Source organism: Anopheles merus, chromosome 3R (assembly GCF_017562075.2).
Source record: "Anopheles merus strain MAF chromosome 3R, AmerM5.1, whole genome shotgun sequence".
Taxonomy (NCBI): domain Eukaryota; kingdom Metazoa; phylum Arthropoda; class Insecta; order Diptera; family Culicidae; genus Anopheles; species Anopheles merus.
Window position 1 is genome coordinate 1,512,083 of NC_054084.1, and position 12,831 is coordinate 1,524,913.

The 12,831-nt window shown below is 50.0% G+C and overlaps 4 protein-coding genes and 1 long non-coding RNA gene across 5 annotated transcripts; 3 read left to right on the forward strand and 2 right to left on the reverse strand.

Annotated features, from left to right (window-relative positions):
• The first annotated feature begins 22 nt into the window (after positions 1-22).
• LOC121598049 (structural maintenance of chromosomes protein 4) lies at positions 23-6,427 on the forward strand. The gene is made up of 4 exons (XM_041924566.1): positions 23-2,259; positions 2,330-3,407; positions 5,211-5,810; positions 5,897-6,427. Exons 1-4 carry the CDS (start codon positions 236-238, stop codon positions 6,323-6,325), a joined length of 4,131 nt encoding a protein of 1,376 aa, XP_041780500.1. The 5' UTR covers positions 23-235; the 3' UTR covers positions 6,326-6,427.
• LOC121598052 (plasminogen receptor (KT)) lies at positions 3,416-5,037 on the reverse strand. The gene is made up of 3 exons (XM_041924570.1): positions 4,765-5,037; positions 4,444-4,684; positions 3,416-4,379 (listed from the first exon to the last, which is right to left on the reverse strand). The coding sequence occupies exons 1-3, from the start codon at positions 4,846-4,848 to the stop codon at positions 4,246-4,248; spliced, it is 459 nt and encodes a 152-aa protein (XP_041780504.1). The 5' UTR covers positions 4,849-5,037; the 3' UTR covers positions 3,416-4,245.
• On the reverse strand, positions 5,764-7,120 carry LOC121598053. Its single transcript, XR_006005508.1, has 3 exons — positions 6,358-7,120; positions 5,905-6,107; positions 5,764-5,837 (listed from the first exon to the last, which is right to left on the reverse strand). It is a non-coding gene; the product is annotated as an uncharacterized LOC121598053 (long non-coding RNA).
• A 260-nt stretch (positions 7,121-7,380) lies between these two features.
• On the forward strand, positions 7,381-10,890 carry LOC121598051 (enolase). The gene is made up of 3 exons (XM_041924569.1): positions 7,381-7,494; positions 8,992-9,265; positions 9,411-10,890. Exons 2-3 carry the CDS (start codon positions 8,999-9,001, stop codon positions 10,443-10,445), a joined length of 1,302 nt encoding a protein of 433 aa, XP_041780503.1. The 5' UTR covers positions 7,381-7,494; positions 8,992-8,998; the 3' UTR covers positions 10,446-10,890.
• A 189-nt stretch (positions 10,891-11,079) lies between these two features.
• On the forward strand, positions 11,080-12,791 carry LOC121595822 (cell division control protein 1-like). Its single transcript, XM_041920071.1, has 4 exons — positions 11,080-11,167; positions 11,263-11,586; positions 11,649-12,443; positions 12,525-12,791. Exons 2-4 carry the CDS (start codon positions 11,427-11,429, stop codon positions 12,695-12,697), a joined length of 1,128 nt encoding a protein of 375 aa, XP_041776005.1. The 5' UTR covers positions 11,080-11,167; positions 11,263-11,426; the 3' UTR covers positions 12,698-12,791.
• Positions 12,792-12,831: the final 40 nt, after the last annotated feature.

The following is a 12,831-nucleotide window of genomic DNA, read 5'->3' on the forward strand; positions in this document are numbered from 1 at the left end:
GAATTTAAATTTCACTGCATCTGGAACGTGCTGTGACTTTGCCTACAGTTGACAGTTGAAAGATTTTGAATTTTTCCAAACGTCATTAGCGTCAACACACTCGAGCACACACACAACACAAACAGTATCGCGCGCGCTTGGTGCGCTTAGGGTTTATTGTGACTATTTTGTTTAAAACATTTTCATTTTGTTGCATGAAAAGTGAATCCATCTAGCATTGGGAACGGTAAAAATCATGAACAGTGCTGCGAGACGCCGCTCTGGTGTGGATGGGGCAAATAAAGCCGCCGCACCGCAGCAAGCACCGGAACCGATGGACGCCGACGCCGCCGATGATGATGCGTTGATGTCGGAAGATGAGGAGGGGGGTACTCGTATCGGCGGCATCTACATACCGCCACCAGTGCCCCCGTACTGTTCAACGGAATGCAAAGGGCCACGCTTGATCATCGAGCGCATCACGAACTACAACTTCAAGAGCTATGCCGGGCACGTAATGCTGGGACCGTTCCATCAACGGTTTTCCTCCATCATTGGCCCGAACGGCAGTGGCAAAAGTAACGTAATCGACTCGATGCTGTTCGTGTTCGGCTACCGGGCCCAGAAGATCCGTTCGAAGAAGCTCTCCGTGCTGATGCACAACTCAGCGAAGCATCCGAACACAAACAGCTGCACGGTCGGAGTGCACTTCAAGCAGATCGTCGATCGCGAGGATGGTTCCTTCGATGAGGTACCGAATAGTGCGTTCGTGGTCGCACGAACGGCATTCCGGGATAACAGCTCCTACTACACAATCGACAATAAGCGGGTACATTTCAAGGAGGTGTCGAAACTGCTCAAACAGCACGGCATCGATCTCGACCACAATCGGTTCCTCATCCTGCAGGGTGAGGTAGAGTCGATTGCCATGATGAAGTCGAAGGCACAGACGGAGAACGATTGCGGGCTGCTGGAATACCTGGAGGACATTGTCGGGACGACGCGGTACAAGGTGCCGCTGCTGAAAATAAACGAGCGAGTCGATGCGCTGAACGAAGAGCGTACGGAGAAGCACAACCGGTGCAAGTTGGCCGAGCGCGAAATGAAGGACCTCGAGAAGCCGAAGACGGAAGCGGTCGAGTATTTGAAGCAGGAAAACACGCTGACGCGCACACGCAACCAGCAGATTCAAAAGTATCTGTGCGAGCAGAAGCGCAAGATCGGTGAGTTCGAGGTGGAGCGGGATCAGGCGGCCGGAATACTTGCCAAGCACGATGAAACGTACGACGCGCTGAAGGCGGAGCGCATCGAGAAGGAGAAGCTGGTGAAAGAGGAAATCAAGCAGTACGATGAGCTGGTAAGCGCGAAGGAAAGCAAAGAGTCGACGCTGAAAAACTCGCTCGATAAGTTTGCCAAGGTGCAGGCCAACATGCGGGCGACAAACGAGCGGCGCAAGAAAACCTTGGAGCAGATTGCGGCGGAGGAGAAGCGGCTTTTAGAGCTGCAGGACGTGCCGAAGAAAAATAAGAAGGAAATTGAGGAATCGGAGGCCAAGATAGAATCTCTTACGCGTCAAAAGGCCGAAGTGGAGGCGAAGCTGACCGCAAACCTGGCCACACTAAAGGACGAAACGAAGGTACTGCTGGAGGAGAAGGAAAAACTGCAGACCGAGCTGATCGAGCTAAAGCGTGCGGTCGATGAGAGCAAGTCCGCCCTGTCGATCGCCGAATCGGAGCTGAAGATCTGCCAGCACGATGAAGTGACGGAACGGCGCAAGCTCGAATCGCTGCGCTACTCGTACGAAGAGACGGAGAAGGATCTGGAAGAGAAGCGCGCCCGTCTGCAGACGCTCGAGGAAGCGCTTCCAGTGACGCGCACCGAGCTAGAAACGGCCAAACAGAAGCTCCAGGAAAACACCAACGAGGAAAGGGAACTAACACAAACACTGCGAGCGGTGCAGGGCAAGCTGCAGGAATCGATGGCCGCAATGCAGTCGACACGGTCGCAGGGTAAGGTGCTGGATGCGCTGATGCGCCAGAAGAACGAAGGAAGCATCCCGGGCATCCTCGGGCGGTTGGGAAACCTGGGTGGAATCGACGCCCGGTACGATGTTGCCATCTCGACGTGCTGCGGTACGCTGGATCACATCGTGGTGGAAACGATCGACACGGCCAAGGCGTGCATCGAGTTCCTGAAGCAACACGACATTGGTCGGGCATCGTTCATTGCACTGGAGAAAATACAACAGTACGAGCGGAATTGTCACACCCGAATCCAGACGTAAGTAGCGGTCCAGAAATGGAGCGAATGTAAAGAACGCTTTTTTGTATTGAACCTTCCTTCATTTCAGACCCGAAAATGTGCCCCGTCTGTTTGATCTGATTCGCGTTGAAGATCAGCGTGTACTGCCCGCGTTCTACTTTGCGCTGCGCGACACACTGGTGGCCGAAAATCTCGACCAGGGACAGCGGATTGCGTACGGACGGCAGCGATTCCGCGTGGTCACGATCGGCGGTGACGTAATAGAAACGTCCGGTACCATGTCCGGTGGTGGCCGTTCCCAGCAGCGTGGACGCATGGGCACCTCGGTACAGACGAAGACGTCCGCCAGTGAGCCGGCCGGTGCATCGAGCCGGGAGATCGAGCAGATGCAGATCCGGGCGCAGGAAATCCAATCCCAGATCAACTATCTGCAGGAGCAGCAGGGCGAGCTGGAAGCTACCATTCAGCGGCTGACGGCAAAGCTCAAGCAGCAGGAAATGGAGCTGAAGCGAATGCACATGGACGTGGCGAGCCTGACGCAGCAGATGCCACGGCTGAAGGAGCAGGTCGATTGGCAGGCGGAGCGTGTCGCCCGCACCCATTCGGATCCGGAAAAGGTGCGCGCTTTGGAGGCGAAGGTAGCGGAATGCAAACAAGCGTTCGACAGCTCGTCCACCAAGGCGGACGCGATGCAGAAAAACGTCGACCGGTACACGGAGCAGATCAACGAAATCACCAACAGCAAGGTGAAGGTGCTGCAGACGAAGATAAACGGTCTCGGCAAGCAGATCGACAAACTGTCCGCCAACATATCGAAGCTGACCGTGGAGATTAAAACGTCCGAGCGCAATGTGCAAAAATCGAAGGACAAAATCAACAGCATGGAGGACGAAGTGGAGGCAGCCCAGTCCGCGATCCGTAAGGGCAACGATGAGCGTACCCAGCTGGAGGAAGAAGCAAACAAGCTGCGCGAAGAGCTGGAGGAGATGAAGCTGGCCATCGAAAAAGCGCACGAAGGTTCGTCCAGCATCAAGAAGGAAATAGTGGCGCTGCAAAAGCGCGAAGCGGAGGGCAAAATGAAGCGGCTCGAATTTGAGCAGATTCTGCAAACGATCGAAACGAAGCTGCAGGAAACGAAGGACACACTGCCGCACTGGCGGGACAAGGTAAGGCTATGGTTTCGTACGGTTTTATTAATGGTTTAGGATCACGCTTTTAACAGGAGTGAGGAATTCGATTTTAAAAAGTGACACATACACACGCACACATACACACTCGAACAAGGCCCATTTTTACCACGTGGCACGTGTGGTTGACGTTATTTTGGAGTAACAGTATAAAGGATGTAAATGTTATTATTGCATGCAGTAGTTCGAATGCGTTGAAACCGATTTGTCGGTTTCCTTTTAAAACCACCCTCACATTCCGATACACCCCTTGTTAATAGGGTAATTACATCAAAGAGCGAACAGGATTAAATGCACTTATCTGTTATTGTTATCGTTTCCGCAGGAGAGTTGTTCGAAAGGGTAGGTTACCAGTTAAAATGACTAGAAACGGGACAGTACGTTAATATACGACTAGAGCGTGTGGTAAGAGCTTGCGCTAATAGGGAGCACATCCAGAGAAAGAGTACTTGTGCATGTATAGTTTGAAATAGCGAAGAAGTTGACATTCGACTGGCTCGCAAAATTGGAAATTAGCTTTGATATGCTGTTTAGACGACTAAATGCTGGATAGTGCAAAGTATAAGACAAGAGAAAGCTCCACTCTGAAGATGCTCTTATACAACTATATGCTGGCGTGTTAACGCGGTTCATTTTGGTGCAATCTCACTCCAAATATTGCAGTGCTTGGTTTGGTTTGTTGTGTTAACTCTCTTTGAATATACTATTTGGATACTTTCCCTAAAGCACACACACACTCGCTGTCCTCTCATTTTAATACTGTTGCTGTCTCTGGGTACGCTTATCGATCGGACCAACAATCTTACTCCGCAGCCTTTTACAGCTGATGTGGATGGAGTCGAATTTTGTCATCGATATCGAGCCTTGCTGAATCGATCTCGGAGACGGTGGGCAGTCCGCTTGGCCACTCCAACAGCTCCGGTTCGTTGTGCATTATCATTTCCGCTTCCGCTGGAATGCGATTATGTAAAGAATGTAAAATATAACTCAAAGGAAGGTGACATTGATTCCTTACCTTGTATTCGATGTATCTTTGTGCCGTAGGCAAGGTCGGCGTAGTATGCAACTACAAACGAAAGCGGTACGATGGGGGCCAGCGTTCCAGGGCGCTTGGTAGTGCGGAACCGTCCAATCAGTCCGACGGTCGATACGGCATAGAACGAGGCGAGCCAGTAGAACAGCTCCCGGGCCCGGGAGATTTGCATTGCCGTTTCACGTTCCTTCATCTGGAAGTGCATCTGAATCCAGCGTTCCATCTACGCGAAGAGTAGAGGTCCCGCAAATGAGTCGTGTGGCGTTTTCGAGCCTGTGTGCGTGTGTTATTTTATCGTCTTACCTTTATTTTATTCATCTCGGAAATGTATTCCTGATTCTTTTTGACCACTTCCATCCCGGTGGGATGTGAAAAGAAGCTTCCCATTTTGGTGTGTGTGTTTTGTGCGAGACACCCACTGCGAATCGATTGGTAATGTGTGTTTTCAACGCAGTAGGCGAAGCAGAGGCACGTGGCTTTGGTTTTGGATTACGCTTTGTTGTTAGGTAAACACTCAGAATTGTCCTCGTTCTTTACACTCACTCCTTTCGTTCGTTTCGTTGGTGAAGATGAAGGTAGGGTGGTAGCCCTCCGGAAACTGTCAACCGGTGAAAACATTGGCCTCATTTTCGGCGCATGCGATGTAGATGGAGGGTTCAAAAGTCAACGGCCGTGTTGGTTGTTTCTGTTTGAATATTTTAATCGCGGTCATAATATCCTAAATAATTCATGTACAAACTAAATTGCAGCTCAAGCCGCTCAAGCTGCACGAAATCCCGGAAGAACCACCGCAAGAGCCGCTGAAAGAGTACACCGAGGAAGAGCTGGACAGTTACAAGCTGCCCGACCTGCAGTACCAGATCTCCATCCTGGAGGAAAAGCTGAACGCGAACAAACCAAACCTCTCCGTGATCGATGAGTTCCTGAAGAAGCGGGAAGCGTATCTGATGCGTGTCGCCGTGCTGGAAGAAATCACCGCCAAGCGTAACGAGATGCGCCAGCTGTACGACGATGTGCGCAAGAAGCGATTCACCGAGTTTATGCGCGGCTTTCACATCATCACCAAGAAGCTGAAGGAAATGTACCAGATGATAACGCTCGGCGGTGATGCCGAGCTGGAGCTGGTCGATTCGATGGACCCGTTCAACGAGGGCATCGTGTTCAGCGTGCGGCCTCCGAAAAAGTCGTGGAAAATGATTTCCAACCTTTCCGGGGGCGAGAAAACGCTTTCCTCGCTGGCGCTCGTGTTTGCGCTGCACTACTACAAACCGTCGCCACTGTACGTGATGGATGAGATCGACGCGGCGCTAGACTTTAAAAACGTATCAATCGTTGCGCACTACATTAAGGTAAATGGGGAATGGGCGGAGCTCCTGCTGGAGGATGGGAGAGTATGGGCAGAATTATTTATCTTTTTATTTCTTCTTTACTCCAGGAACGTACCAAGAATGCACAGTTTATAATCATTTCGCTGCGTTCCAACATGTTTGAGCTGTCGGACTATCTCGTGGGCATTTATAAGGTGAAGGATTGTACCGACTCCGTCACGATCAAGAACGATCCCATGAAGACGTCGAGTTCGACGCAGCAGCAACAGCAAATGGAAAGACAGCAGTTCGGTTTCGGCAACAATGATAATCTGCCGGCTGTGGAAGAAGTAGCGGCTGAATTAGAAAATGCGAACGAAACTGAAGTGGCAGCGACTGTAGAAAATCCGACCGAAGCTGAAGCAGCAGCGAATGTAGAAAATGCGAAGGAAAATGAAGTAGCAGCGAATGTGGAAAATCAGAACGAAGATGAAGTACAACCGATGGAAGTGGAAGAGGAAAGAGATGAGGGAGTAGCAGCAGATGATCCAGAATGAGTTTTGTGAAAAGCATTAGCTATAGTACCTACATTTATCTATTTTCCATTAGATAAGTTTAACACCACTGTACACAATAAAACTGTTTTAATGTATTCGTTAAATTGTGCAGGGATGTCTCTTGTTTCCCCGGGTGGCATTAGACCGACTGCTTCGCGCTTTGTACAAAGATCAATGCACTTGCAGTGCAGTGCGCTGCAACGTGCCTATTTTAAACAAGAGTTCCGCAAATGCGTTAGCGGGGTTTCGTCTTGGCGTGTGACCTTTTGTGCGATCAAATCGCAGCCACAAAGCGAAAGTGAAGAATCAATCTGGCGTGGCACGCGGCCGTTGGCATTTTTGTTACCGTGCCGTTGCCAAACGATCGATGAGCGCTAGTTGCTTAATAGGTGAAGAGTAAGGACCGGGGCTAGGTCAAGTTCCTAATAGGCGATTGAACACAGCAGCAACGGAAGCATAAAGGGTTGATGCAACTTTTTGAAGATAATTTCACAATGTCTATGAAATTTGCGGAAAAATAAGGTAATGTGTAAGCGATCGATTGTTCTTTAAAAGCTGCCGGAAGGAAACTCAAATGTAAAAACAAAACTCGTCCGATTGGAAAATGCACGCCGGTGCAATTGCACCACGACAAAAAAGAAGGACGAAATCGATCAAGATCGGTATTATTCGAGCTCGACCGAAAACTTCTCTCACCGCTCCCCATCTCTCGTTTGCACGAGAGAGCATCTCAAGGTCAAAGAAAAGTTCGCATGTGGAGCAGGTACTGCCAGGCGCTAGTCGTTGACAGCAATGTCCGAAAATCGTGGCGGATGTTGTGTTTACAATATCTATCTTTAGCAAAGGTATTACAGTTTATAAAAATATGGAAAATTCATTAAAAATGTTAAAATAATTGCCCAACAAAAACTAAACGGAAAAATCCTTCTTTTCAGCACCTACCGAATACTCAACTGGCCGGTCGGATGGATCCCCTCTGTCAAGCCGGCCATGATTGCACAACCTGGTCGAAGTTCTCTTGCGCCTGCGTATAAAATCCACTCCACTGTAATTTTACATCATCTTTGTAGCAGCGAGCGGAAGACATCATTTATCAGCAAACAGTGAAGTGAAAACGGTGCTCGGTCTCTCGGTGCTCTATCTTCTTTGCCCAAAGTAAAAGAAAAAATGTAAGTGCGTTCAGTATCTGCAGGCCATTTGGGTTGGTTCCGGTGATGAGTTTTGGGCGGTAGAGTTCGGATACCAAACCCTCCTTCTTTCCAACGAAACGTTTACCTCCATCTCTTTTCGGTTTGCACACGCACTTTTGTGGATTTTTCCAGAACATTTCCTCCGATTGTTGGACATTTTCTTCCTAACCGGCGGCGACTGTATACGTGTGTATGTGTGTCTGTGGTGAAAGTGAAAGAGATTACTTTACTATTGCACAATAATTGCATTCAGGCACTCGTGTGCATTGTGTGAGTGTGTGTGTGTGTGGTTGTGGCGGTTAAATCGATGCATCCGGTGTAAAGCAGATTGCAATTTGTTTCCGAGCAAAAGCATCCATTTAACCTTGAGCTTATCAGGCAAAGGTCACCTTTCGGTTTTCATGATCCTTCGCCCTGAAACGGGCCAGGCGTGTGCAAACGTTTCGAGGGGAGGAAGCATATCGGAGCAACCATTGCCGTGGGTGAAAAATCACGCGATGGCTTTCTTTTTAAGGATTTTTGAATAGAAAATGGTTTTATAAGTTGCACAGACCAGCGATTATGTAAGGACGCTATTTGGTGCAATGGAAATGGTTGCATTTTACACGGAAAATGGCATTTTTCTTCTCTTCTCAACCGGCATATGTATCGAACGACCTCTAGATACAGCTAGAGGTCAATGAAGACGCGCCTAACAAAATCCCCCCTCCCCTTGGTCGAAGCATACACCCTTTTCGCCTTCTTCTTTTCCTCCTCAAACCACGTCAACATTATGGATGGGGATGAAGTGTGATGCAAAATTAAATTTATTTTCTGAAATTTCATTTTTATGATACACATTTGAGCTCAGTTGAATCATCTTAGGATATTTTACGAAACGAACAAAGCAAAGAGTTTTACATTTTTAGAATATTTTTCTTAGTTGTAAAATTAAAGCATTATAACAGTTTTAACTTCTGACTATTTTCTAAATCAGAGTAGGCCAACCATTCACCCTGTGGGCACTTATCACTTTCTAAGATAAGAGTGATTCGATTATCGACTTAGCTGGCAAAGCGGGCCAGGTGGATTGTCGCTAGGAAACAGAAAGTATCAAACAACATCTTTTTTACCTTCTTTTTGGTCCGCTTTTGGCCCGCGTGTATGTTCTGACATCCACTGATAACCTCTTGGGGTTGTAGTGTACACGTAAATAACAACATAAATTCATCCGCGTCAATAAATATAGCACCAACATCATCACAGCAACGCCAATACTCTATCCGCATCGAACGAGCATGATCCGTGGAATTATGTAAGACGGGCCTCCGTGTTTTAGCGATTAATTTAGATGACGTAGAAATCCAACGTTCTATTGGAAAGGCTTTACTTTGAAAGGGACTTCGGGGAGAGACCTTAAATTTGTTGTCGTTTTCAATTATCAAAATCAGACCTTTTATACATCTCTTCTCTCTGTGTCTTTCTCTCTCTCTCCAGTTCCAAGATGCCGTTCAAGAGTATTAAGGCCCGTCAGATCTTCGACTCCCGTGGCAACCCGACCGTCGAAGTTGACCTGGTCACCGACCTGGGACTGTTCCGTGCTGCCGTCCCGTCTGGCGCGTCCACCGGCGTCCACGAGGCGTTGGAGCTGCGCGACAACGAGAAGGCCAACTGGCACGGCAAGGGTGTCCTGAAGGCGGTTGAGAACATCAACAAGATCATTGCCCCGGCTGTGCTGAGCTCCAACCTTTGCGTTACCCAGCAGAAGGAGGTAGGTTTGGTTGTCTTGTCGCTCGCGTCGCCACGGAAGAGGACAGATGTCTATTTTTATCGGTTCACGAGAAAGACGAGAAAGAAGCCATTATGCAATGGCGTGTGCGGCTTGTACTCATTGCTTCCTTCTCTCTTCCTATTAGCTCGACGAGCTGATGCTGAAGCTTGACGGAACCGAGAACAAGTCGAAGCTCGGTGCCAACGCTATTCTGGGCGTTTCGTTGGCCATCTGCAAGGCCGGCGCTGCCAAGAAGGGAGTCCCGCTGTACAAACACATCGCTGATCTCGCTGGCAATGGCAACATCATCCTGCCGGTGCCGGCCTTCAACGTCATCAACGGTGGTAGCCACGCCGGCAACAAGCTGGCCATGCAGGAGTTCATGATCCTGCCGACCGGTGCGTCGTCCTTTACCGAGGCGATGAAGATCGGCAGCGAGGTGTACCACCACCTGAAGAACGTCATCAAGGCCAAGTTCGGTCTGGACGCGACGGCCGTCGGTGATGAGGGCGGCTTCGCGCCCAACATTCTGGAGAACAAGGAAGCGCTGAACCTGATCCAGGACGCCATCGCCAAGGCCGGCTACACCGGCAAGGTCGAGATCGGCATGGACGTGGCCGCGTCCGAGTTCCACAAGGAGGGCAAGTACGATCTGGACTTCAAGAACCCGAAGTCGGACCCGAGCGCCTGGTTGACGCCCGACGCGCTGGAGCAGATGTACCAGGGCTTCATCAAGGACTTCCCGATCGTGAGCATTGAGGATCCCTTCGACCAGGACCACTGGGACGCGTGGAGCAAGATCACTGCCAACACCACGATCCAGATCGTCGGCGATGATCTGACTGTCACCAACCCGAAGCGCATTGCCACGGCCGTCGAGAAGAAGGCCTGCAACTGTCTGCTGCTGAAGGTGAACCAGATCGGCTCGGTCACGGAGTCGATCAATGCCCATCTGCTGGCGAAGAAGAACGGCTGGGGCACCATGGTGTCGCATCGCTCCGGCGAGACCGAGGACACGTTCATTGCCGATCTGGTCGTCGGTCTGAGCACGGGCCAGATCAAGACCGGCGCACCGTGCCGATCGGAGCGTTTGGCCAAGTACAACCAAATTCTGCGCATCGAGGAGGAGCTCGGCGCTGGCGCGAAGTTCGCCGGCAAGAGCTTCCGCCATCCGCAGTAAGAAGGATGTTATTCTCTCCGCGAGTCGGTGGTTCCACGCGTTGCTGGCGGCCGTGCAGAGCGGGTTAGTTTGGTCAGTGGTGTCGTACGTTGAAGAAGGGCCAGGGAGCGACGACCTAGTCTCAGATGTGCAGATGTGCACTCAACATTAGTCGTCCTGTGAGCGAAACCTCACCCCGACCACCATCATCATCCTCTTCGCTGTTGACGCAAGCCAACTTACAGTAAGACCCACTAGCCCCGCTAGCGCCCACAACAACTCACCCCACCAACTTGAACCTCGGTATTTATCGTCATGAAGCTCTAATACGCAAGAAGCATAAATTGTAAGGCTTAAAGTTATTGAATGTTATAATTGTTAAATGAAAGTGTGACAAGTACGTTTGTCAATGCATTACTGAAAGTACATGATCATTCGATAATAAACGGAAACCATGGTAGGAATACACAGTGGACAAACGTCTATGCTTTCTGTTCGATCCGAAAACGTGTAAAGGAAGGTGCAGATGTCTTTGTAAATCGGAAAAGGAAAAGAAACGCCAACGAGAAACGAGCAACATTCAAAATGAGAGCATTTTGTCATCCACGCGACTACTCCGAAAGGGCCGACAGGAAAAGTACGCAGCCAACAAATCGTTCCGCTGTCAGGGAAAAGGTGAGCCGAAAACAAAATCACTGTTTGTACACAAACCCAAACAATCCACACCGCGGTGGCACCACAATGTAAGTAAAAATGGGTTTTTATTGCACCTTTTTCTTGCCTGAACGGACAAACAGTGATGTTGCATATTGCACTTTCTCCCTTCCCGCCGGTCTAGCGCGTTAATGCCACGAGTGTGAACAATGTTGCCGCATAGCAGCTTCTAGCGCGTTACGAAATCACACCCTCTTCCTGGATGCAGCTATTCTAGGGCGGTTGAGAAACAATCGCGATCGGTCCGTACCTTCCGTACTCCCCCACCAGAACCGTCCTTCCTGCAAGATGGCAAAGAATTGGATGACTAGAACGAAGAAAAAGTTTCTCCGTCTGCATCCGGCGTGGCGCGTGTACGTGATCCTGCTCGGCCTGCTGGTGCTGTACAACGAGGTGCTAATTTATGTGTTGCAAAAGTTCAAGTGGTCAAATATTTATTGTAAAGAAGGTTTGTGACACGATGCGGAAGGGTTCTTTCCAGTGGCACTAATTTGGTTTGTCTTTCTCCAGCTGACTGTGTAAGGATTTTGCTTGTAGCGGATCCACAGATTCTGGGCAAAACGTTCGACACACACTTCTATGCCGGGTTGGCCAACTATGACTCGGACCGCTACCTGGCCTGGTACTACGAGCAGGCGGTCGAGCATGTGCAGCCGGATGTGATCATCTTTCTTGGCGATCTGATGGACGAGGGCACGGATTCAACCGAGATGCACTTCGAGGAGTACTACACACGCTTCGGAGCGATCTTTCCCACTCATCCGACCGCGAGGTCGATCTACATACCGGGCGATAACGATATCGGCGGCGAGGGTCGGCAGCCGCTGAATCCGATTGCGAAGCGGCGGTTCCGTCAGTACTTCTCCGAGCGTCCGGCATGGGTGATTAACGACAATCTCACGATTTACAACATCAATCGGATAACGCTGGAAATGACGTTGAACGATCCGCGCATGGTGGACAGCACTGGGTCGGACGTTTCCGATCGCTACCTGCGGATATTCGTCAGCCATATGCCGGTGCTGGATGTGCCGTCCAGCTTTACCTACACGGCGATACACAACCTGAAGCCGAACGTGATCTTTTCGGCCCATCTGCACGTGTCGCAGTTCGCGCGCATACACCGCAGCCGGTTGAAAACGGTGCAGTATAAGCCGCTGAGCCAAGACAAGCGTACGGCGTACAAGGTGCATTCGTTCGATCTGAGCTACCATCAGGATACGCAGGAGCTGCTGGAAATCATCGTCCCGACGTGCTCGTACCGAATGAGTGTACCGGACATTGGGTACGGTTATGCGGCCATTGGTAAGTTTCCCCCCTCCACTGGAAGTTTATTTATTACAAGCTAACTTTACACTTATTCTCCAATTCTCTATGGCAATCCAGATGGCACCACACTGAAGTACACCGTGCTGTGGACGACACGGCGCTTCTATCAACTGATCTCGTACGTGGTGATGTTTGCTGTACCGTTTGGGCTGGGTGTGCTGTATCTTCTGGTGAAATTTGTACGCGAACACTGCACCTGTCGGACACGGTATGAACGATTGCCGAAGTAACACCCGGACCGGTAAGGTAGGCAGGTAGGTAGGCGGCTCGTGTACTTGTGCAATTATGTGGCGAGGCAGTTGGCGAATAAATTATGAACGTGAAGCAATGTTTTTTTCCACAAACAGTACAGCCGTACCGATTG